The sequence below is a fragment of the Carlito syrichta genome, unplaced genomic scaffold (assembly GCF_000164805.1).
Source record: "Carlito syrichta isolate Samal-C Ts95f unplaced genomic scaffold, Tarsius_syrichta-2.0.1 Scaffold130553, whole genome shotgun sequence".
NCBI classification, from domain to species: domain Eukaryota; kingdom Metazoa; phylum Chordata; class Mammalia; order Primates; family Tarsiidae; genus Carlito; species Carlito syrichta.
In genome coordinates, this window is record NW_007074649.1 from 23257 (window position 1) to 46582 (window position 23326).

The 23326-nt window shown below is 53.9% G+C and overlaps 1 protein-coding gene and 1 pseudogene across 1 annotated transcript in view; both read right to left on the reverse strand.

The window, feature by feature from the left end:
* LOC103250526 (ryanodine receptor 1-like) overlaps nt 1–23326 on the reverse strand; it is a gene marked incomplete at both ends in the record, with an annotated part of 51050 nt that overhangs the window by 13101 nt on the left and 14623 nt on the right. The window contains 18 exons of the mRNA XM_021708073.1: nt 3231–3311; nt 5039–5112; nt 6487–6563; nt 6658–6737; nt 6975–7074; nt 8527–8595; nt 8720–8771; nt 10243–10349; nt 10760–10856; nt 11034–11146; nt 11660–11797; nt 12037–12096; nt 13578–13748; nt 15759–15851; nt 15952–16039; nt 19296–19536; nt 21369–21701; nt 23021–23151. Of these exons, the coding sequence (XP_021563748.1) occupies nt 3231–3311; nt 5039–5112; nt 6487–6563; nt 6658–6737; nt 6975–7074; nt 8527–8595; nt 8720–8771; nt 10243–10349; nt 10760–10856; nt 11034–11146; nt 11660–11797; nt 12037–12096; nt 13578–13748; nt 15759–15851; nt 15952–16039; nt 19296–19536; nt 21369–21701; nt 23021–23151 (2105 nt within the window). The remainder of the gene's footprint in view (nt 1–3230; nt 3312–5038; nt 5113–6486; nt 6564–6657; nt 6738–6974; nt 7075–8526; nt 8596–8719; nt 8772–10242; nt 10350–10759; nt 10857–11033; nt 11147–11659; nt 11798–12036; nt 12097–13577; nt 13749–15758; nt 15852–15951; nt 16040–19295; nt 19537–21368; nt 21702–23020; nt 23152–23326) is intronic.
* LOC110594733 lies at nt 18199–18440 on the reverse strand (annotated as a pseudogene).

A 23326-nucleotide genomic window follows, 5' to 3' on the forward strand; every position in this document is an offset into this window, starting at 1 on the left:
TGCACGCTACCACGCCCGGCTCATTTTTGATTTATTGTAGAGATGAGGTCTCGCCAAGTTGCCCAGGTAGGTCTCAAACCCGGGGGCTCCGGCAATCCACTCACCTCAGCCTCCCAAGGCGCGGGATTACAGGCTGAACAAGGCTTCCAGGAGATACTGGGTTGTGCCTTAAGTGCAAGAACTGCCTCCGTAGACCCATTTGCCCAATGGCCAATCATCAAGTGACAAAAGCAACAAAAGTGACCTTCAGTTAAGTCCTTTAAGTGTTTATAGTAATGTCGTGTTGCATGGGATGGTTTTTTTGGGGCTTTTTTGAGTTGGAGTCTCACTCTGTCGCCCAGACTGGAGTGCAGTGGCCGCTCCCGGCCACTGCAGCCTCAACCTGCTGGGCTCTGGTGATCCTTCTGCCTCAGCCTTCCAAGGAGCTGGAACTACAGGCGTGCACTACCACACCCGGCTAACTTTTTGATTTATTGTAGAGATGAGGTCTCGCCAAGTTGCCCAGGCTGGTCTCGAACCCACGGGCTCAGGCAATCCACTCACCTCGGCCTCCCAAAGCGCTGGGATTACAGGCTGAGCCACCGAGCCCGGCCGGGATGGTTGTAACAGTCCTTGAAAGTGTTTTTACCCCCAACGTTTGACTTTCCACCTGACTCCCCTCCAGCCCCTTCACTGTCTCCCCACGCTGGCTCAGCAGAGACCCATGTTGCCAGGTTTCATGACATAAACCAAAAGCATATGCAAAGAGTCAAGGCTGTACAAGCACGTGGACAGGCTTTCCCATTAACCATTTTTTGATGCTGTTTTTTAACTCTTTTGTGTTAATTTAATTCATGAAATAAAATTGTGTTAATTTAAATTGGGCCATGTGTATCAATGATGATACCGCTCCTGTAAAGAAGTCTGCCAGCTGAGAACACCTGTCACAGACATGTGCACGTGAGCAAAAGACAGACCTTTTGTCTGCTTTGAATGGCACTGACCACTCAAGACAAGCAAGGCATCTGAGGTTTGAAAGATATTTCAAATGCTTATTTTTTTTTATTGGAAAAAAATAGTTTACTTGAAAAGTAAATTAGAGAGAGAGAAAGAAAGAGATTCACCTTTCCAAGGTAGAGAAGGGGGCCAATGTCAAGAAACATGGTGATGACCATAGCTCAAAGAGCACATGGCCACACCAGAGTCTAATAAGAAAATGGGCTCAAATGCTTATCTCATTGGGTCGTTGAATAAATCCAGGCAGAGGACTGGTTACAAATTTGTTGGGAGAGAGAACTACTACTCAGAAGAAAATTCTCATTTTCTTTTTTTTTTTTTCTGAGTTGGAGTCTCACTCTGTCGCCCAGGCTGAAGGGCAGTGACACACTCACGGCCACCCCAGCGTCAACTTGATGGGTTCCGGCGATCCTTTCACCTCAGCCTTCCAAATAACTGGAACTACAGACATGCACTACCATGCCCAACTAATTTTTCACTTATTGTAGAGACAAGGGCCCACCAAATTGCCTGGGCTGGTCTCGAACCCGTGGACTCAGGCAATTCATTCGTCTTGGCCTCCCAAAGTGCTGAGATTACAGGCTGAACCACTGAGCCCAGCCATGAACATTCTCATTTTCAAAGAGGTGTCGACTCAGGGAATAAAATTCACTTTAAACTCAATAACTGACTCCACCTTTGTTAATATTATAGAACGAGCATCCTAGTCACACGGCACAAATGTAATTTCTAAACCTTGAAGGAAAACTGGCTGTGGACCCAAGAGCTTTTGAGGATGCAGGATGAGAGAAAAAGAGGTTTTTTTTTTGGTTGTTTGTTGTTGTTGAGTCTCATTCTGATGCTCAGGCTAGGGTGCAGTGGCACAGTCATGGTTCACCACAGCCTCAACCTCCTGGGCTTGAACAATCCTCCAGCCTCAGTCTCCCGAGTACCTGAGACTACAGGTGTGTGGCACCACACCTGGCTCCCTTTTTAAATTTATTTGTAGAGACGAGGTCTCGCTATGTTGCCTAGGTTGGTCCTGAACTCCTGGGCTCAAGCAGTCCTCCCGCCTTGGCCTCCCAAAGTGCTTGGATTGCAGGTATGAGTCACCACTCCCAGTTGAGAAGACATTAAAGGTATTTGCAAATCACTTGCCTTAAACAGCACTAGCCAAGTTGGGGGTGGGGGGTTCTACGGAAGTTAGATTTCTAATCACTCCAATTCTTGTCATGAAAGGCAATTTCCAGGTAGTCTGTGGTTTCATAATCATCTGCTAAGAGTTATAACCACAACCTTGAGACTGTACATGTTTGTTATAGGAAACAGCTTTAGGCAGAATGCTGTACAGACTTCTGACAGCTCCTTTAATGTTGTAAACCATGTATGTCATGGGAGGCTGCATTTTCTCATCAGCAATTATTTTAATTAATTTGCTGGGTCATCCTCAAGCTTGTTAAATGGCTGAACCAGAACAAAAGTGAAAACCCTTGCTTACGTTCAGAAAGAATATGGAGGCTTCCCTCCTTGCAAAGTATTTTTTTTTTTTTTGAGTTGGAGTCTCACTCCGTCACCCAGACTCCCGGCCACCGCAGCCTCGACCTGCTGGGCTCCGGCGATCCTTCCACCTCAGCCTTCCAAGTAAGCCGGAATTACAGGCGCACGCTACCACGCCCGGTTAATTTTTTGATTTATTGTAGAGATGAGGTCTCACCAAGTTGCCCAGGTGGGTCTCAAACCCGCGGGCTCAGGCAATCCACTCACCTCGCAGGATTACAGGCTGAGCCACCAAGCCCGGCCTGCAAAGTATTTTTATAAGTAAAATAAATAAATGACTCAAATAGGCCCATTGAAAACCACTCGGCAGTTTCTTCCTCCACACAGACCCAAGGAGCAGAAATGGGCTGCATGTGTTGAACTTTAGCAGCCACTGGAAAATGCCTGTGGGAAAGTAGCGTGTAACAAATTGCCCATTTGGGCAAATTGAGTTTTGGCCAAACTGGTGTTTGGCAGATTGGTTCTGGGAAACTGAACTGGCCAGAGGAAAGGGAAGCAAAGTGGCTGGATTCCAGAAACTCGAGAGAGACGTTGGCAGGTGCACGGACTGACACTGGCCAGAAGTGCAGGATGAAGGGTGGCTGGCGAGGCCGTCACTGGCGAAGGGGGCAAGGGGGCTGAAGACGACTCAAGCAGCCCTTCCAGGCCGACCCCAAACCTCGGCCTCCTCTCAACCCCCTCCCCCCACACCTCCTCACCGTTATTGTGCCCCTCGCAGAGCAACTGCAGGAACCGGAACAAATCTTGTGTGAATTCATCATCTGCCATGACCTTCTCTCCTGGGTGGGAGTGAGGGGGCAGGGCCCAGGAGGGGTCTGAGGCACCGAGCCAGACCACACATGCACATGGCCCATGCACACTGCACACGCATGCACAGAGCATGGGGGTACTGGAGGAGCAGCCACCACTTCAAAGACACTCTGAGGGCCGTGGCATCCATGACAGAGGGGGTCACGATTTCAAAGTCCATGACATCAGCAGATGGGAAACCGGAGGGGCCCTGAGTCATGAAGCCAGGGCCTCAAGTGTCTCTACAACATCAATGCTCCTCTGATGTCACCACTTGTGTGACATCTGGGAGTGTCTGCCAACCCAGCAGACATTCAGGAAGTTGGTGTCACCCTCAGCCCCCCTCCAGGCCATGGGGGTTAATGGGTTACGGGTTGGGGGTCACTTTCACACAAAGGCTCCGAGCAAGGGCAGATGGGCTGGGGTAAGAGACGGGAGTTGAAAGCCAGCCAGTTGGCCCAGAAGCCTTGAAAGCAGCCAATCCAGGAGAAGCAGGGGGGAGTGTGTGAACACGGGCATCTGAATGGGCATCTGAAAGAAGCCAATCACGGTGGGCTGCTTGGAGAGGAGGCCAGACCGCGAATGGGCCAGTCAGAGCAGGTGCAGAGGAGGCACGCACACCAATCCGTGGATGCTGGGGGCAACCAATCCGGTTGGTGGATGGGAACCGCTGACCGACCCATCTGGGGTGGGGGCCAGAAGGAAGAGTAGGTGGGAGGGGGGATCACCCCGCAGGGGGACTGCGAATCTGGGTCTGGAAGTCCGAGCATATCCAGCTGCAAAGAGATCTTTGCCATCGTCTCTTCTCTTGCCATTTGGCACACGGGGAAATTGACACTTAGGGAAGGTAAGAGACTGGTTCCCAGGCCCGTGTGCTGTCGGCGGCTAACCTGAGACCCGATTCTCGGTCTCTGGCCTCCAGGCCTCCAGACTCGGCACTGGCACAGCCCGCCCGCCGAAAGGTCCCTCCCTCCCCTGCACGTCCCAGATCCTCAGCCCCCCGTGGTGGGGCGGGTGGGGGCGAGGAGGGGCAGGGGCCAGCAGCACAGCAAGGGGGTGGGCTGGAGGAATTACCGTTCTGGCGATTGATGACTGGGGCAGCCAACAGGATGGGAGGAGGAAGCAGGAGAAAAGAGAGAAAAAGAGACAGACGAAGACGGAGACAGGGAAGGCAAACACAGTGACACCGTTGGGGACAAAGACACAGAAAGACGCAGACACGGAGATAGAAACCACCACAGAGAGAAAGGCAGAATGATGAGGAGACAGGAGGAAGTGGATCCGCAAGGAAGAGAGGAAGAAAAGAGGGAAAAGGAGGGACAGACGGAGAGATGGGGGTGGATAGGCAGGAGGCGGGACCAGGTCGAGAGGTTAGACACGTCACAACACGGCAAAGAGGAGACGTGATTAACCCGGATTAGGGACATTAATAAGAGAACAGCAACCAGGGCCCAAGACTTGGGGCACGTGGAGGGCGGGGCCTGTGGCGATGGCTGAGAGGACACAGGACAGAGCGACTCCCAGGGAGACCCCAGGGCCATGGAGAGGGCGGGGCTGGGGGCCACGGCGGGGGAGGAACCCGAGGGAGCCCTTGGGGATGGGGTGTCATGGAGGGGGGCGCTCTGGGCAACGGCCGGAGTGGGGGAGGGGGGAATGGGTGGGAATCCTGAAGGAAGATGTCGTCCCAGGGAGAGGGAAGCCCGAGACAGGGCCTCACCAGTTCCATCTTCGTTCACCATGCCCAGCCCCTCTGCCTTGTTCTGTCTCTCGAAGGCGTTGAGATCCAGGACACTGAGGGAAAGGAAGGAAAGCCGGGATGGATGAGGCCTCTGTCCCCTCTCTAGGACCTGGCAGCTTCCAGTGGGGAGGGCTGGAGAGCCACCATCACTCATGTAGGTGCTGAAACCAGGAGAAGGCAGAAGCAAAGAGCTGGGAGAAGCTGTGACGTGGCAGCTGTGAAGCAAGGTAGGGCCAGGGAAATAGACGCATCAATCAGCAAAAGCTACAGCGGGCTGGAAAAAGCCAGCTGACAGCAAGAGGTGACCCAGACAACAGTAGAGCCATAGTAATAGGCATCAGCAGAGGGAGCTGAGTTCTCCATTGCCAAGTTCCCCTTGAATTCTCAACAACTTTCTGGTTCCACTATCTGGAATGCATAATACAACTCATTTTATTTTATTTTATTGAGTTGGAGTCTCACTCTGTTGCCCAGACTGGCGTGCAGTGACCGCTCCCAGCCACCGCAGCCTTGACCTGCTGGGCTCCGGCGATCCTTCCGCCTCAGCCTTCCGAGTAGCCGGAAATACAGGCACGCGCTACCATGCCCGGCTGATTTTTTAATTTATTGTAGAGATGAGGTCTCGCCAAGTTGCCCAGGCAGGTCTCGAACCCGCGGGCTCAGGCCATCCACTCACCTCAGTCTCCTGAAGCACAGGATTATAGGCTGAGCCACTGAGCCTGGCTAACTCATTTTATTTTTAAAAAATTTTCTTTTTTGTAGAGATGGGGTCTTCTGTGTTGCCTAGGCTTGTTTCAAACTCCTGGCCTCAAGCAGCCTTCTGGCCTTGGCCTCCCAAAGTGCTGGAATTACAGGTGTGAGCCACCACACCTAACCCATAATACGACTCATTCTTTTTTTCCCTCTGCCTCCTTGCCCTGCCATTACCCAATTCTTTTTTTTTTTTTTTTTGAGTTGGAGTCTCACTCTGTCACCCAGACTGGAGTGCAGTGGCCGCTCCCAGCTACCGCAGCCTCGACCTGCTGGGCTCCAGCGATCCTTCCGCCTCAGCCTTCCAAGTAGCTGGAACTACAGGCGTGCGCTACCACGCCCAGCTAATTTCTGATTTATTGTAGAGATGAGGTCTCGCCAAGTTGCCCAGGTGGGTCTTGAACCCGCGGGCTCAGGCAATCCACTCACCTCAGCCTCCCAAAGGCGCGGGTTACAGGCTGAGCCACCGAGCCCGGCTATTACCCAATTCTTAAAGCCCGTGACATTTTGCCTCCTTTATTGTGCTACATTAATTCATATAATAAATTCCTTGTTGAGCTACTCTCAGTGGGTCTCTCTTCCTGGACCAAGAGAGAATTAGATCTGAAAACGGTACCAGGAGTGGGGACAAGGCTGCACCAAACAGAGCTTAACTAGAAGCTGTTCTCTAGAAGTACCTGCATGTTTGCATCAGTGCCTGGATACTCTGGAAGAAGCCGACCTCTTTCTTGTCCTTCAGATAATCCAGCATTTTCTGCAGTGGGGGCAGCAGAGGACGGGGGCCTGGGAGTCACCCCAGAACCTCCCACCCCTTCAGCCCTCCTCCCAAGTCACTTCGCCTCTGTTACCTGCTGCACCTCAGCATTGCCTCCATTGAGGATGGAGATGCCCAGCTTCAGGGTGGAGGATACCATGGCACCTGTCTCTCCTGGAGGCGGTGGAGAGAGGACAAAAGATGGTCTGCCCAGTTTGGGGGCAGCATGTCCCACCCACCAGAAAACAGCCATCCCAGGGGAGGCGAGAGCGGGGCTGGAAGGGCGTGCACAGGTATGCAAGGCAGGTACGTAAGGGAGCCCTGCCAGGGCTGGTGTGAGTGGTCGGCCAATGCGCCCAAGGGGAGCAGGTTGGCCGGGGAGGTTGAGGCTGAACGCTCTGTGCAGGACACCTTTGCAGGCGCTGATCATCTGAAGCACCATCTCTGCCGCCCCCCGGTTGTGCAGCCGTGCCTGCTGGTACAGGAGCCTCTGCTTCTCCATCTCTTTCTCCTGGGCGGAGAGGCAAACCCCCGGGGCGGGTGAGTCCAGGCTCACCAGCCCAGCCTTCTCCCTCACAGCCTTGGCCCGCACTCCTGCCCGCCCTGCCACGACTCCCTCCTTCTGCTGTGAGCTCCCTCCATCCCCTGAGCTAATATCCTTGACTTGTCTCCTGGACCCAGCATGGGGCCAGGCAGGGAGAAAGAGCTACATGGATCAGGGTTGAGCAAGGAAAAGTCCTAACCTGGGCCCACGGACCTCCCAGGGGTCAGTGGACAAGGTCTAGGCCATCTGTGAACTTAGATCATTAAAAAAAGTCTCATGTTTCCCATCCTCTGCATAATGGAAGGAAATAGATGAGGCCGTAAATCACAGCAATATTAGCACAACCCGTGACTTTGTCGCCAATAAAAATCACAGATGTTTCCATAACACATTAGCATCGCAACAGACATCTTGAAACATCACTCATGTTCATCACCACTTCTCAATTACTGTAGTTATTGAACCCACTGCTGGGTCTTGTTATTTGATAGATTTATTTTATTTATTTTTGCTTCAGAGTCTCTGTCATCCAGGCTGGAGTGCAGTGACACGCTCATAGCTACCGCAGCCTCAACCTTCTGCCTCAGCCTTCCAAGTAGCTGGAACTAGAGAAGCACCACCATGCCCAGCTAATTTTTTTTTATTTATTGTAAAGATGAGGTCTCATCATGTTGTTCAGGCTGGTCTTGAACCCCTGCTCAGACAATCCTCCCACCTTCGTGTCCCAAAGTGCTGGGATTACAGATGTGAGCCATCGCACCCGGCGACAGATTCATTTTTAAATGTACACATATTGCTGTATCACTAATTTTTAAAAAATATTTTAGTAACTATTTCATACTTGCTTCCTCTACTATGAATTCATTTTATCCTTTAAAAACATGATTCTGAGAAAGGCTTCACAGAGGCCAGAAGTGACCCTGACCTCTGAAGTAAATGCTTCAAAAAGGTTAAAGAACTCTGAGGTACACTCTTGTCAACTGCCTTAATAAATGGATTGGCTAATTGCACATATACCGGCTCTTTCTCATTGCCTGGCCTTTGCATAGGCTATTTCCCTACCCAGAACACTTTTCTCTTGCTGGCATACTCCTTTTATCCCTCTGCTCAGACATCCCCTCCTCTGAGAAGCCCTCCCTGACACCTTTTCCCATCTTGCCTGGGCTGCTGTACCATAAGATTCCCCCATCCTGGTCCTGACCCCTCTGCCTGTGCCCAAATTCCACCCTTATCCCCCACCCCCACCACCACCATGGTGAATCCTCTGTGCTGTTACTGTTTGGCTGAAGTGTCTGTCTCCCTGTGGACTGACTTGGTCACTGCTCTGTGACCACCCTGTGAACTCGTGCTGAAGGCATCGGAGATGATTGAAGCCAGCGTCCCTCACCCCTCTCCTCCAGAACCTCAGGATCCACCTACCTCAAAGGAAGCCTCAGCTTCCTCTTCCTCACCTTCGCTGTTCTCCCCTCCCTCCTCCAGGTGGCAACTCTGGGGAGGGGGTATGAGTTAAGGGATGGTAGGGAACAAAGGAGATGCCCCAGTGCTGCCCAGCTCTTCTCGTGGACATCGCAGCTGGGAGAAGGAAGGGACCCTGGATGGAACAGGGCCTCACCTTCGCCATGATGTCAGCATATGCCATGTACAAGTAATCCTCATCCAGTTTGCTGGGGAAGGAAACAGGGAGGTAGTTAGGAACCCGTGGAGAGGACCCTCTTAGGAGAGCCCACGCTGTGTGGTTCAGGTGGCGTGGACTGCCCACTGCCTGGGCAGTATGTGTGGAAGGCAGAGCCAAGGAGGACTTGATCTAGTTGGGCACAACCACTGGTAAGAGATGATCACGTGGCCCAGGGTGGGCCAATGGGATTCATTCTGGGGGTTTTGCTGGACCTCTTAGTGCAGGCACTGTCTGTCCACTGTGATGCTACAATGTTGCGACAGGAGGCTGGAATGTCCAGAGCTGTCTTGCCACCTCCTGGCCATCTAACAACGATGGCCAGCCACTTTCTCTTGGCGTCCTCTAAGGTGGCCAACATGCCCTGAGTGTCTACACTAGCACTAAGTAATTCCCTGTTCCAAGTGCTTCCTGTATGTCAGCACACTGATCCACACAGGCCTCCTGTTGGGTGGGCATATATCACTAGTCCTGTTTCACAGATGGGACTGTCACACAAAGGTCCTTTTGGGCTGGGGTCACACAGCTTGCGCTGGGGCTCGACCCAGAGAGTCTAACTCCAAAGCCTTTGCTTGCCCACTGCATGGAAAACAGGGTGCTCAACTTCCTAGTCTCCCTGACAGCCAGTGGTGGCCTGATGCCAGAATTCTGACCAATGGGAAAGCAAGCTTTTCCCCTTCTTTCTGCCTGGCATGTGGGCGTGATGCTTGCAAGGGCGGCGTCTCCCTGGTGACCACAGATAAGAATCTAAGAAGGGCAGAGGAGGAAGCCAGGAAGCCTGGGTCCCTGTCGGCACCATTGTGCCACAGCCCAGCCCTGGACACTCTAGCTCCCGACATCACGCTATGCAAGAACAACAAATCGCTGTGCTTCCCTTTCCTCATCCACAAAAAGGAGCTGAAATTGGATCCGTCTCATGGTGTGAAGATTAAGTGATAGGCTACAGATGTCAAGAGCTTAGCACAGTGCCTGCCACATAATATGCACTTGATGAATGTTGTCAATTATTACTACCAGCGGTAGCAGTGCAGCTGGCCCATCCGGGTGACTGTTATTTACTACTAAGCCTGCTATTAGCCCATAGGAAGCCTTTGAGTGAATTAGAAAAAGTCCCCTGCCATTTCCATCTGTTGGAAATTTGCGCCGTGTATTGATTTTTTTTCGTAATAGACTGACTTTGAGCAAGACACTTTCTTCTGGAAAAGTCTAGTAAATCTACATGGTCTGTGATGCAAACCCCCTAGACAAGATGCCTCTTGGCAAGTGCTCAGCCCACACAACTGCTACGGTGGCCTTGCCTGTCCTAGTAAAGTGACGTCTAAAGAGCAGCCATGCCCCAACCCCCGGACACAGAGAGCCTCTCTTGAGGGACTGGGAGGTTGCTGAGATTGAAACAGGGCAGGGAATCGGGTCTCTTTGCCAGGAATTTGTGGGCATTTCTGAGACCCTGCAAGGGTCCTTACCTCTTTTCAGTTAGGGCAGTGCGGCTGAAGTGCAGAACCAGTTGGTGCAGGGGGTCTGGTTTCTTTTCCTCCACTTCTTCTTCTTCTTCCTCCTGCTCTCCAGCTTTCTGGGGAGGGGTGAAACTTGGGGGATGGGTTTCCAGAATCCCTTCCAGTCACCTGCTCCCCACAGCCCTGCTGGGCTGGATTATGTTCTTATTTATTTAGAGACAGGTTCTTGCTTTGCCACCCAGACTGTACAGCGGAGCTATGACTAGCTCACTGCAGCCTGGAACTCCTGGCCTCAAGTGATCCTCCCGCCTCAGCCTCCCAAAGTGCTGGGATTACAGGTATGAGCCACCCTGCCTGGCCTGGATTTTTTTCTCTTCTCCTACCTCCTGCACCTTACCTTGGTTTAACCCAAGCCATTTCTCTACCCTTCGATGTGGGGGTGACCCCTGGAGGTGTACCAAGAGTGGCTTGGGCCCTAAGTCCAACCCAGCTCTTCCCCCATGCCCCCAGGCAGGCCCCAGCTCACTGAAAGGTCATCTATCATGCGGTCCTCAAAACTGTGGTCTTCAGTCAGGATCCAAGCAGCCTTATAGCTCTCCAGAAACATGTTACAGGCCCGGTGCCTGCAGGGAAATGTCCGGGAGTCACTGAGATGCCTCCTGCTCCACACTCTGCTGACCTCCACGCATCTGCCACCCCCGACCACCCCAAGACCCCATCGTGCTGGTACGCCATCATCTGGACTCCCCAGCCTCCCTCCCTCCAGGCCCCTCGAGCGCCCCTTCTGCTGGAGGCCTTACGTGGGCAGGTTGTACAGGGGCGTCATGCGGAAACAGGCCACGACTGCCCGCCGGCGCTGCTTGGACAAAAGCTTGTGCCACACAGCCTTCTTGGACTTGTAAGGGTGCTCGATCTGGGGGGTGGGACAGTCTGTCACCCCCCCAGACCCTGCCTCTAGCCTGATTTCCACTCTCAGCCCCGGGCGAAACCGCCATCGATGCCATGTCCACATTCAAGCCCAACACACGAGGCAGACGGAATCCTGGCTCCATCCACAGAGTCGAGCAAGTTCTGGCTGGCCTCCAAGCCTGAGTTCCCATCCTAGACAGAGTTCACAAAACCAGGGCCACTCCCCAGGCCCCGCCTCCATGTCGAGGCTCCACCCACAGACTCAAGTTATCTCGACTTGGCCCCACCCCCACCCCCAGACTCCTGATTCAGCAGTAGGTCCCTTCCCCAGACCCAAGTTTCCAATCGAAACCGCGCCTTAAGCTCACGGCTCCACCTCCTGCCCCGCCCCCCAACTTGAAATTCACGTCTAGCTCCGCCCACCGACTCAAGGCCCGCCCCAGGCCCGCCCCAAGACCCGAGCTTGAGCCAATCAACAACCGGACCCCGCCCCTCCCCCCACCCCGGCCCCACGCACCTGGTCCAGGTGGTAGAGCACCGCAGACACTTCCTGGACTCTGCGCACGATTTTCTCGGGGTCGTCGGCGTCCTCCTCGCGGCCCGGGAGGCCCCGGTACAGGGCCATCTGCCAGCGCAGAGACGGGGAGCCCTCGACCTCGGGGGGGAAGGAGGGACTGTGGGCGTGCGGGCACCGCCCCTGCCGGGTTTCTCTGAGGGTCCCCCGCATGGTGTCGGCTTCTCCGGCTGCCCCGCCCTTCGGGGTCGTGGGGTTCAATGGCTGAGCGCCTGCTGAGGTCCGTCCTCAATGCCTGGTGCATGAGTGCTCAAACGCTCGCTAATATGGCGGTGATTACTCTGACCCGCCCCTTTGGGTTGTAGATGAAGGGGGCATACCTTTCCCTGAAGGTGAAGGTTGTTTTGCAGAAATTCCCGCACCTCTTCATCTGTGTCTTTCTGCAGAGACATGGTCAGGCTGGGTCACTCTGGAGGTCCCATCCCCTCCTTGACCCAAAGCACTTTCCCTTCTAGGCCCGCCACCCCCTGGACTTGGCAAGGGCTTTTGTGGGGACCCAAGATAAACTGAACGGATCCGAAGGTGGTCAGTGGTCAGAGAGGAGTCCTAGAGTTGGCCAGAGGGCCATGTTGAACAGTGGAAGGATCTGAGGGTCCTCACGGGTGTCTGAGAGGAGGTGGGGGGGACAAGAGGTCATGAAAGGTCAAATCAGGCCAAAGAGGGAGTCAGGGGGAAAGAGGGTCCGAGTGGGGCAGAGGGTGTGTGAAGACCAGAAGTGGTGAGGGGTTAAAATGGGCGATCGGCCAGGTCAGTGGAGGTCACAGAGGGCCAGGCAGGTCAGCTGAGTCGCTGGTTACGCAGGGGCCAAAGGTGGGCTCAGCAGGCCAGGGGCTCACTAGGGTTCCAGGAGAGAAAGCAAACAGGACCAAGGTGAAGGACAGGAAGCCCTGGAGGGCTTTTGGGGGTCCTGGCAGGACTCAGTGGGTCCTAGGAGGAGTTGAGGTCCTGAGGACAGGGGCCTTGGGACTTCTGGAAAGGAGTCCTAGTGACACTAGGGGAGGAGCCAGTGGTCTTCAGGGCCCCAGGGGTGGGCAGGTTGTAAGGATGCTAAACAAAGTCCTAGCAGAGAGGGTTATAGGGCTCTCAGGGAGAATCCTAGGAGGGCTCCTTAGGGTCCCTGAGGTTTGGGGCAGATTATCTTTGCTGTCCCATGCAAGGGGTGAGTGGGGTCCTGGAGGCCTCCTTGCAACCCCAGAGAGCTTAAGGGGTTCTGGGGCCAAGGTCAGTTGATCTCCAAGATCCTTGAGCCCTCAGAGATTTACGCGTGGCCCAGGGGAAGGGGCTATTAGGATCCTGGGGACGCTACTCGGTGTCACAGGGAGAGTACTTGGGGACTCAGCTGGGTGTCAGGGTCCCGAAGGAAAGGTAAGGTGAGCAGGAAGGTTCAGTAGGAACCTAGGCGTTCAGTCCTGAGGGGATGGGGAAGTCAGGGGGGGGTCACCAGGGACTCAGTGGGTCCCAAGGGGTCTTGAAGGGTCTTAGTGGAGGGCTCAGAGGAGTCTTGGGAGGCTAACAGTATCTTGTTGGGGGTCTTCAAGGTCTCAGCGGGTTTGGCATGGTCCTAGGGGGTGGCTGGTGGGGTCCTGCAGAGCTCATAGGGTCCCGGGGTTCTCAGAGGCATTTCTGGGGTTCTTGGGGACCCAGGTAGGGTCCTTAGGCCTGTGGGGCCCTGGGACTATCTTGAGTGGGGTCCGCAGCATCCCCAAGGGGAAGGCTCAGGGCATCCCAGAAGGCTCAGGGAGTCCTCCGCGTCCCTGAGAGAGACTCAGTAGGATTCTAAGGAAGGCTTCCCAGGGAGCTGGGGGCTCAGGGGGGTGGCGGGTGGGATGTTGGCAGGCTCCCGGGGGGGCTGGACAGGCACCAGGGCATAGCGGGTCTTGGCCAGTGTGATGAGGTCCTGGTCAGTGGGTGCACACATGTTCAGGCCAATGGGCAGCATCTTTTTCAGCGTTGCGACAATCAGTGATGTCTGCACAGAGTAGCGGTCTCCTCGGCGCTTCTTCTTGGTACGTTCCTGGTCCGAGCCACCGGACTGTGGGGACACAGGGCTCAGCACCAGTCCGAGTCCCAGCCCTAGGCCTCAGCCCCAACCTGCAGCCGCCGTCGCCATTCCAGCCCCCAGCCTGGATACCAAGAACCCCCTCCTCCACAGCCTCCAAGCTCACCTCAGTTTCCAGCCCAGACCTCACTGATCCTTGACCTCAGACCTGCAGCCCTGACTGCACACCCTTCCAGACCCAAGCCCACATCCCCAGTTCCCAAATCCTTTTGTTTTTAACTTTTTATTTCAAGACACAGCGTCTCACTACGTTGCCCAGGCTGGACTCGGACTCTTGGGCTCAAGTAATCCTTCTGCCTCAGCCTTCCAAGTGGTGGGACCACAGGTGTGCACCACCATGCCTGGTTTCAATTTTGAATCCAAACCCTTCCAGATTTTCCCCAGTTCTGGACTTTTCTCAACTCCTGGCAGGCCTCTCCCAGCATCTCCCCAGAACTCCCAGGACGATACCCCCTTCTACAACATGCACAACCCCACACTTCATAGCTCAAGTCCAAGTTCCCAAGAAGAGAATAAAGATGCACACCCACAAAGAGTCAAGAGCCAAGAGAAGTTGGAAGAAGAGGAGAGACACAACTGGGCGTGGTGGCTCACGCCTGTCAGCCCGGCACTTTGGGAGGCGTAGGCGAGAGGACTGCCTGAGTCCAGGGGTTCGAGACCAGCCTGGGCAGCCTGGCAAGACCTCGTCACTACAAGAAATCAAAAAATTAGCTGGGTGTGGTGGAGCCTGTGGTTCAGCTACTAGGAAGGCTGAGGTGAAAGGATCTCCTGAGCCCAGCAGGTCGAGGCTGTGGTGGCCATGAGCGTGCCGCTGCACTCCAGCCTGGGTGACAGTGAGACTCCGACGCGAAAGAGAAAAAAAAAAAAGGAAAGACACTGAGAGACTGAAACAGACAAGGATAGGAGACAGAAGATGCAAGAGACATCCAGAAAGATCTGGAAGCAGAGACACCGGGCACAGAGCCCCACAGCCGTGTTCTGGAGCCTTGGGTGCAGACCCACGGCCAGGGCCACCCCATGACAAGCTTCGGCCAGAGCCACATCCATGCCGGCTGGCAACACCGAGCATGACCCGCGCCTGACACTGCGGATGGCCGCACATGCAGCATCCCACTGAGTCCCCGCAGAGGCCCTGGGTGGAGGTCGCCAGCTGGATGCCATCAGGGGCTCAGAAGGATGACACTCGACTGTGGTCACAGAGCTAACCACCAATGCAGGATTTGAACCCCAGTCTGCCTGACTCCAGAGCCCAAGCCTTAAACCACCGCACGGCGAGAGTGCTGCCTTCCGACCATGCGCTGCGTGTCTCCCCGGCCCCATCCCCCTTGACCTCAGCCCACGATGCTTTGGAGAAAGCTGAGAGTTGCGCTTTATTTATTTTTTTTTTTTGGTAACAAAAGTCCAAAAAAAAAAGAAATCAAATTGCCAAAAGCTGAGGGTTGGGGATGGGGGGTTGGAGAAGTAAAGAAAAGTGGGAGCAGGGTGGGGGGTGTGCAGAGGCAGGGCTTTCAGGGAAGAGGGTATTAGCCAAGAGACATGCGGAAGGTCCCAGATGTGGGGCTGACCTGTACATCTCCCGCCTGCTTCACCGGATCGCAGACAGAGATAAGAGAATTACCCCAGCCCCGCAGAGAAGTCCAAAGCCCAGGCCCACCTCCAAGCGGCCAGCCCTCCACCCCACCTGCCACAGGTCCCCTAGCTGGACATTGCAGGCCTTGCCTGGGGGTGGGCGGGCTTGGTCTTTAAGGCCCTGGGTGGGGCAGTTCTGAGGATGGGGAGGAGAATGAGGAGGGAGGGAGGAGATGGGTGACGGAAGAGGGAGATGAGGGGAGGAGGGAGAAGGGGTGAGGGGCTCCTCTGGGTGCTGCAAGGAATGTGGCCAGGGCAGGACAGGCTAGCTGGGCGAGGAGGGGTCTGGTAGGGAGCTCTGGAGGGTGCTCCCTCCCACCCTGCTAAGTACTCCTCCCATAACCCAGAGCCTACCTTGGCCATCTTGCTCTTGTTGTCAGCCGTCAGGAAGGACATGTTGTTGATCTCATTCTGGACCACAAAGTTCTGCTCCTCACGCTTGAAGTTCTGTGGGGGAGCAGTGTTGGAACCAAATGGGTGAGGGTGGGCGCCTGTGGGCAGCGGCTCCTGTGTTCCTGGAGAAGGGGCCGTGTGGGTGGGCACTCACGTGGGACTTGGACCAGTAGATGAAGATCTCGCCCACCATCCTGAAGAGCTCCTCAGCGCTGGGATCGGGCTCCGTCAGCCAGTGTGCCCTGGGTCAGGCAAAGGGACCAGTGGAGTATGGGGTGAGGATCCCAGGGAAGAGCCACACAGGGAGACCTCAGGGTAGGACGACCAGGGGACATCCAGTTGGAGGGATGGAGTTTTCCAGAGAAACCTGGCCATTCGGATGAATACTTAAAAATTTAAAATGAGGCCAGGCATGGTGGCTCATGCCTGTAAACTCCACACTTTGGGAGGCCAAGGTGGGAAGATGGCTTGAGGTCACAAGTTCAAGACTACAAAATATAAAAACATTAGCTGAGCATGGTGACAAGCACCTGTAGTTCTAGCTAGTCAGGAGGCTGAGGCAGGAGGATTGCCCAGCAGGTCGAAGCTGCAGTGAGCCATGATGATGCTACTGCACTTCAGCCTGTACAGGAGTGAGACTCCAACTCGAAAAAAAAATTTTTTTTAATGACTATTCCTTTTAGAAAATGGTTTCTCTTTCTCTAACCTTTTAATTGAAATACACACATATCATACATACATTCTTATAATACACACATATCAAGTGTCAACTTGATGAATTATCACAAAAGGCGCATACTTGCATGCCACCACCCAAGTCAAGAAATAGAACATTCTGGTCCCCGGAAGCACCCTCGTATCCTTCCTCCTCCCGAAAGACAGCCCTTGCCTGACTTCTAGGCCATAAGTGATTTTCATCTGTTCTTGAACATTACATAAACCATGACATGCACTCTGTTGTTTGGTTCTCTGGCATCTTCCATCCAACCTAACATTTGTGAGATGCGTCCACATTGCTGTGTGCTGTAACTTGTTCCCTTTCACCATGGGGCAGTGTTCTGTTGTGTGGATATACCACAGTTTGTTCATATCCTCTGACCAGCACTCCCATTCCCAGGAAGTCATCTTGGAGCAGAACTCAACAGTGAGTACAGAAATGAATGTGTAAAGATGGGTCCTGCAACATTGTCAGTAACTGAGAAATCACAAGCAACTGAAATGGCCAGTCATGGGCAACTGGTTTAAAAAACTGAACTATATCCAACTGCATAGAATATCATACAACCACCAAGACAAAAGACAGGAATCTGGATATCTTTCATGGTGGATTATGGGCATGATGGCTTATGTCTGTAATCCCAACACTTTGGGAGGCCAAGGTCAAAGGACTGCTTGAGCCCAGGAGGGCAACATAGCTAGACCCAAATCAGAAAAGTTAGCTGGGTGTGATGGTGCATGCCCGTGGGGTGTGGGGATGCTGAGGAAGGAAGATTGTCTGAGCCCAGGAGGTCGAGGCTGCAGTGAGCTGTGATTGGGCCACAGCATTCCAGCCTGGGTGGCAGAGTGAGACGCTGAATCAAAAAAAAAAAGTTTAAAAAAAAAACCCCAAAAAACTCTCATGGTGGACTGTAACGTTAAAAAAAAGCAAACTGTTACACGGTCATATGTAATGACAGTGAAATGGACACAATCTCACTGTCCAGCATTAGGGGAACGATAAAAGACAAGGTACCCCTTCCCAGCCTGACAGGGCAGACGCCGAACTGGCCTATCTGGCCACCGCCCTCCTTTCCTGGTTAAGAGACCTCCATTTGGCTCAGACTCATCCCTCTCCCCCATCAGTCAGAATGAGATTCTGATGAGTCTACACCGAATACAAAATTCTCCCTCTCCTAAGCTTAAAGATTAGAAAAGTGGGCCATGGAGGAGGCGGACAGATAAAATGGCTTCCACGGAAGCCTGATTCTCTGGCTGGAAGGTGGCCATGTCATCGAATCTTCTGGTTGTGTGAGCTCCAAATCCCTCCCTTTCTGCTTAGACATGAAGGCAGAAACAAACTAGAATCGAGCTCACACACCTGGAAGGAAATGGAGATTTCCTCAGACACAACAGCATGTATAACCAGATTGTTTCTTTTTTTTTTTTTTTTTTTTTTTTTTTTTTTTTTTGATTTTTTTTATTTGATTTTATTTTTTTGGTAGAAATAAGGTCTTCCTATGTTGCTAGGCTGTTCTCCTGGGCTCAAGCAGTCCTCCCAACTCGACTTACAGGCTGAGCCACCATGCCCAGCTCATTTTGCCTTAAATATTTCAAAATCCATCCATGTCAACTTTGGAGCTTTACTTTTGCATGATATTATGATATTGCTCTTAAGGGCAAACTTTGATCGGTGGTCAAATTTCTAATTTTTGCTGTTTAACCATTTTTCTTGCTTTTGCTCTCTGATACCATATATTCCAGCCTGTTCAATGATTTATAATAAACTTCCAAGATGAAGGGAAATTTCTTGCTCATTGTTTGCCTGAAACCTTGGCTTATGTTCATCTTAGTAAACAAAAAATGGGCTCCAAAAATGTCCACAAGCTCAGCTACCAAAATTCCTTTAAAGGTCATCCTTCCTAGTGGTTCCATGGCGTGGGCCATCCTGAAGTATGCACACATGGGACTGCGCATCTTCTAGAAGGTTTCTAACGGTAAGGACAGGTCCGGGGAGCCAATGATTAAGCATAATTTTGCTGGCAAAACTTACATGGCTAAGCACAGCCCTGATGCGACACTGACATCTTTTTCAACCAGGATGTGACTTGAGGTGGAAACTGACTCTGCAACCCCTAGATTCAGCTGCACCTGGGAGTTAATGACCCATGAAATGGTGTTTCCAATTTTAGGGGGATGTTAGCCATTGGTTGACACCTGCACTGGTCCTTTTATTTACTATTTATGTTTCTGGGGAAAACCAGGCTGACCAGGTCTGGCCTCTCTTCTCTCTTGGAATGACAGAGGGAGGTCTGACCACTGGGCTTCCCTGCACACACCAGACATGCCTGACCATCCAGACCTGTGGACACTGTGCTGGGGGAGAATGTAGAACTTTTTTTTTTTTTTTTTTTTGAGTTGGGAGTCTTACTCTGTCGCCCAGGCTGGAGTGAAGTGGCGGATCACAGCTCACTGCCTTGACCTCCAAGGCTTAGGTGATTCTTCTACCTCAGCCTTCCGAGTAGCTGGGACTACAGGCTCGCGCCACCAGGCCTGGTTAATTTTTTAATTTTTTTGTAGAGACCAGCATCTTGCTATGTCGCCCAGGCTGGCCTCAAACTCCTGGGCCCAGGCGAGCCTCCTGCCTCAGCCTCCCAAAGTGCTGGGATTACAGGCGTGAGCCACTGGTCAAAGCCCGGAGGCCCCGGGAGGGAGGATCCGAGGCTGGGTGGGAGCTGGCATTGGTTCCTAGTCGGCCGGGGACGGGGACAGTGGGGGCTCCGGGAGGGGGGGGGCACCGACCTGTTGTTGTCCACGTAGCGGATGAGCAGCGGATACAGCGCGTACAGGTCGCGGCAGAGCACGGAGAACTCGTCGCGCACCAGCAGCTCGCCCTCCTCGGCCTCCGCCTTGGCCTCCAGGCGCAGCTGCTCCTCCTCGGCCACCACCTTCCCCGCGCGCTTGCGCAGCCGCCCGATGGTGGGGATGAAGTGGGAGCGCAGGAGCTCCGGCCGCGCGCGGCTCACGATGGGCTGGGCGAACACTGCGGGGCACAGGCCGCTGGACCCCACCGCGGACACCTCTGTGCCCGGCCCAAGACCCCCGGCCTGCGCCGCCGAGCCAGCAGCTATCGCTCGACCCCAGCCTGACCCTGACCTTGGACCTAGCCCCGAACACTGACCCCAGCCACAGCCCCTGACCTGAAACCTACAATCCCGGCCCCACCCTCGGACCGCAGCCCGGCACAAATCCCTGACTTCTGACCCAACGACGGGATCGTCACCTGGTATCCCTGGGACCCCTACCCAGCATGACTTCTGACCTCGCTTTTTATTGTTTTGTTTTTATTTTTAGAGTTGGAGTCTCACTCTGTCACCCAGAGTGGAGGGCAGGAGCACGCTCCCAGCCACTCAGCGTCGACCAGCTGGGCTCAGGCGATGCTTCCGCCTCAGCCTTCCGAGTAGCTGGAACTACAGGCATGTGCCACCACGCCCAGCCAATTTTTTTAATTTATTGTAGAGATGCGGTCTCACCAAGTTGCCCAGACTGGTCTCGAACCCATAGGCTCAGGCAGTCCTCTCACCTCAGCCTCCCAAAGTGCTGGGACTACAGGTGCAAGCCATCACGTCCAGCCCTGACCTCACTTTTTAACCTCTAACGGGGCTCATGCCCAGACTCTTACCTCACTATGTGATTTCTGACTATGATCCTTGGCTTTTTACCCCAGCCTCTGACCTCTGACCCTGGCCTCGGGTCCCAGTCCCTGATCTCCAACTTGACCTGATTCCTAACCCCGAACTTTTACGTGAACTTCTGAACAGGAATCCCAACACTTTAAAGACCCACTTAGGAAGTCTTCCTGAGCCTACTCTGGTTTGGGAGGCTGCCCAATTAAAAAATAATAATAATAAATAAGGAACCATTTTTTTTTTTTTTGAGTCAGCGTCTCACTCTGTCACCCAGGCTAGAATGCAGTGGCACCATCACATCTCACTGCAGCCTCAACCTGCTGGGCTCAGGTGATCTTTCTGCCACAGCCTTCCAGGTAGCTGGGACTACAGATGCGTGCCACCATGCCCAGCTAATTTCTTGACTTTTTGTAGAGACGATGTCTCACTATGTTGCCCAGACTGGTCTCAAACTGCTGGGCTCAAGTAATCCTCTTGCCTTGGCCTCCCAAAGTGCTGGGATTACAGGCATGAGCTACCACACCTGGCCAAGACTCATTTATTGACCTCTGTCCTAGAACCCCAACTGTCCAGAGGCCTGACTCGGTCCTCTGACCCTCTGCATAAGGAACTCAGACTCCTAGCCCCTGACCTAACTCTCTCCGAGGCCCCAGAAATTCAGAATCCCATCCTGGAGAACTCCTAGGACCACCCCAGACCCCAGAAACTTGAGATTCTGACCTCTGGTCTTTTTTGGGGCAGGACAGGGGAACAAGGTCTTGTTTTCTTGTCCACGCTAGAGTGCAGTGATGCAATCAGAGCTCACAGCAACCTTAAACTCCTGGGCTCCAGGGATCCTCCCACCTCAGCCTCCTGAGAAGCTGGGACTACAGATACACACAACCATGTCTGGCTAATTTTTTGAGTTTTTGTAGAGTTGAGGTTTTGCTATACTGCTCAGGCTGGTCTCGAACTCCTGGGCTCCAGTGATCCTCCCTCTTCGGCCTCCCAAAGTGCTGGGATTACAGATATGAGCCACTGCACTTGGCCCAACCCCCTGGCCTTTTGACCTTGAGAACACCTACACTCTGACTGCTCCCAACTCCCAGGAGACCACAGACCTCCCCGGCCTCCCTCTACGATCATCTGGCAGAGGGACTGCTGGCCGAGGGCCCACCCCTCAGAGGCCTAGCGCCTCCAGACGCACCTGCAAGCCGCTTCATCCATGAGGCCTCGTCGATGCCCAGGTTGTTGACGATGATCCGAAGGATATTTCCCAACAGGGAGTTGAGGTGGTCAGAGGTGACGGCGGTGCAGGGCGGGGGCGCTCCGGCAGGCAGGGCGGGCGGGGGCATCTCAGGCCCACGCTCCCACCAGCGGGGCAGGTAACTGCACAGCATGGGCAGTGTGATCTCGATGACGTGAGGCATCTCCGTGTAGCGGGCTCCTGACTCGGCCAGCCCCCCAATTTCAGCCATGAGCCGCTCCAGCACTGGGATGTCGGGGCACATCTCTTCCACGCTGTTGGGGAGCCCCAGGACTGGGGTACAGGGAGTGGTCAGGGCATGCCAAGCCTTCACCCCCAGACCCCAGGGCCCCGATCATCTCACAGCACCCCAGATATCACTGAAGTGCCACCAGGACTAGCATCCCAAGCCCTGTTCCTCTGACACCCCTTCCATCCCCACTACCTCTCCCAACTCTTACACTCAAACTCAGCGGCCCCCAAAACAGTACACATCCCCAAGCCTGTCTACTCCCTAAAATCTCCTGCCTGGAAACCTTCACTCCTAAAATCTCCCACATCCCAAGCCTGTTCCCCTGACTCTGCTATGCAGCATAGTGAGTCCCCTACATATGAACTTTCAAGTTGCAAACTTTCAAAGATGCGAACATGCATTTGCGTGTCTAATCGCATAAGTTAGTTTGCGGGTCTGGCATAGATCACCATGGGCGTGCATTCTCTCCAAGTGGCTGTGCTTTTGTGTACTTTACAGTATTTATTTCAAGCCCAGGATGTCTGGAAGCAAGAGTAAAAGCAGCAGTGGTGCCGCTGGTACCACACAGCCGACCGTGTCAGTTGGGTGCCTAGGCTAACTTTACTGGACTTTCAAACAAATTGGACTTACAAAAGTGCTCTCAGAACATAATCTGTTCATATGTAGGGGACTTGCTGTGCTCCAAAAGAAACCCTTTCCAACCCCATTCTGTCCCATCTTATCTCTCTGAGCCCCGTACTCCCATTCAGTCCCTTGAAACAGACAATCCCTTCCTCGCTCACTCACTCGCCTACTCTGAGTCAGAAGTTGTTCTGGGAGCACAGAAATAGCTGCAAAGCCAAGCTTTCTGCTCAGGAGCTTATCATCCTTGAGAGTCGTGCCTCACTGCACCCTCTGGACTGAGAGCTCAAGGGGTTTTTCTGTTCACCACTGGACCTCAGCTGCCAGGACAGCCCCTCCTACCTAGCAGGTGCTCGGTAAGTATTTGGTAAATGAATGAATGAACCCACACCTTCCCTCAATCCTCCCACAAAGACCCCTCACCCAAGGACACAGAAAAGTCCCTCTGTCCCCAAGCTTGATGAGGCCCCCAAATGTCACCATCACTAAAATAAGTCCCATGGCTCCAAGTTCCATCCCTGACCCCCTAATTCTCCTCGTATAACAGCTTCCACATGCCCCCATTCCCCGTCCCAGGGCCCTTACACACTGGGAGTCCCGAACGTGGGGCCCCTCCAATCTGGGGAATCCTCGGCCTCTCATAGCCCAGAAGGACCACCCCACCCCTGAAGCTGGCTCTCCCCAAGGCTCTGTGCCGGTAGGTCGCGACCCCCACAGCTGCCCGCCCCCCACCGCTTACTGGCCCGCTCGCGGGGAGACTTGGTGGTGTACACGGAGCAGGCGTTGTACTCGTTCAGCTGCGGCTCCAGGAACGCCACCGGCATGGCCGCTGCCAGACGGGCCAGGCACTCCCCGAGGGCTGGCCGCAGCCTGGAAGAGGAGGCTGCACTTAGCGCCCGCGTGTCCCCTCTTCGGGGTCCAGGGTCCCAGCCCCCTCCTCCATAGAAATGCTTCCTCCCAGAACCCTTTGGAGCGAAGCTGCAGGTCACCGGTGCGTGTCATTTGCTGAAACTTGAAAGATTTTTGCGTTGGGCTGAAACAGCTC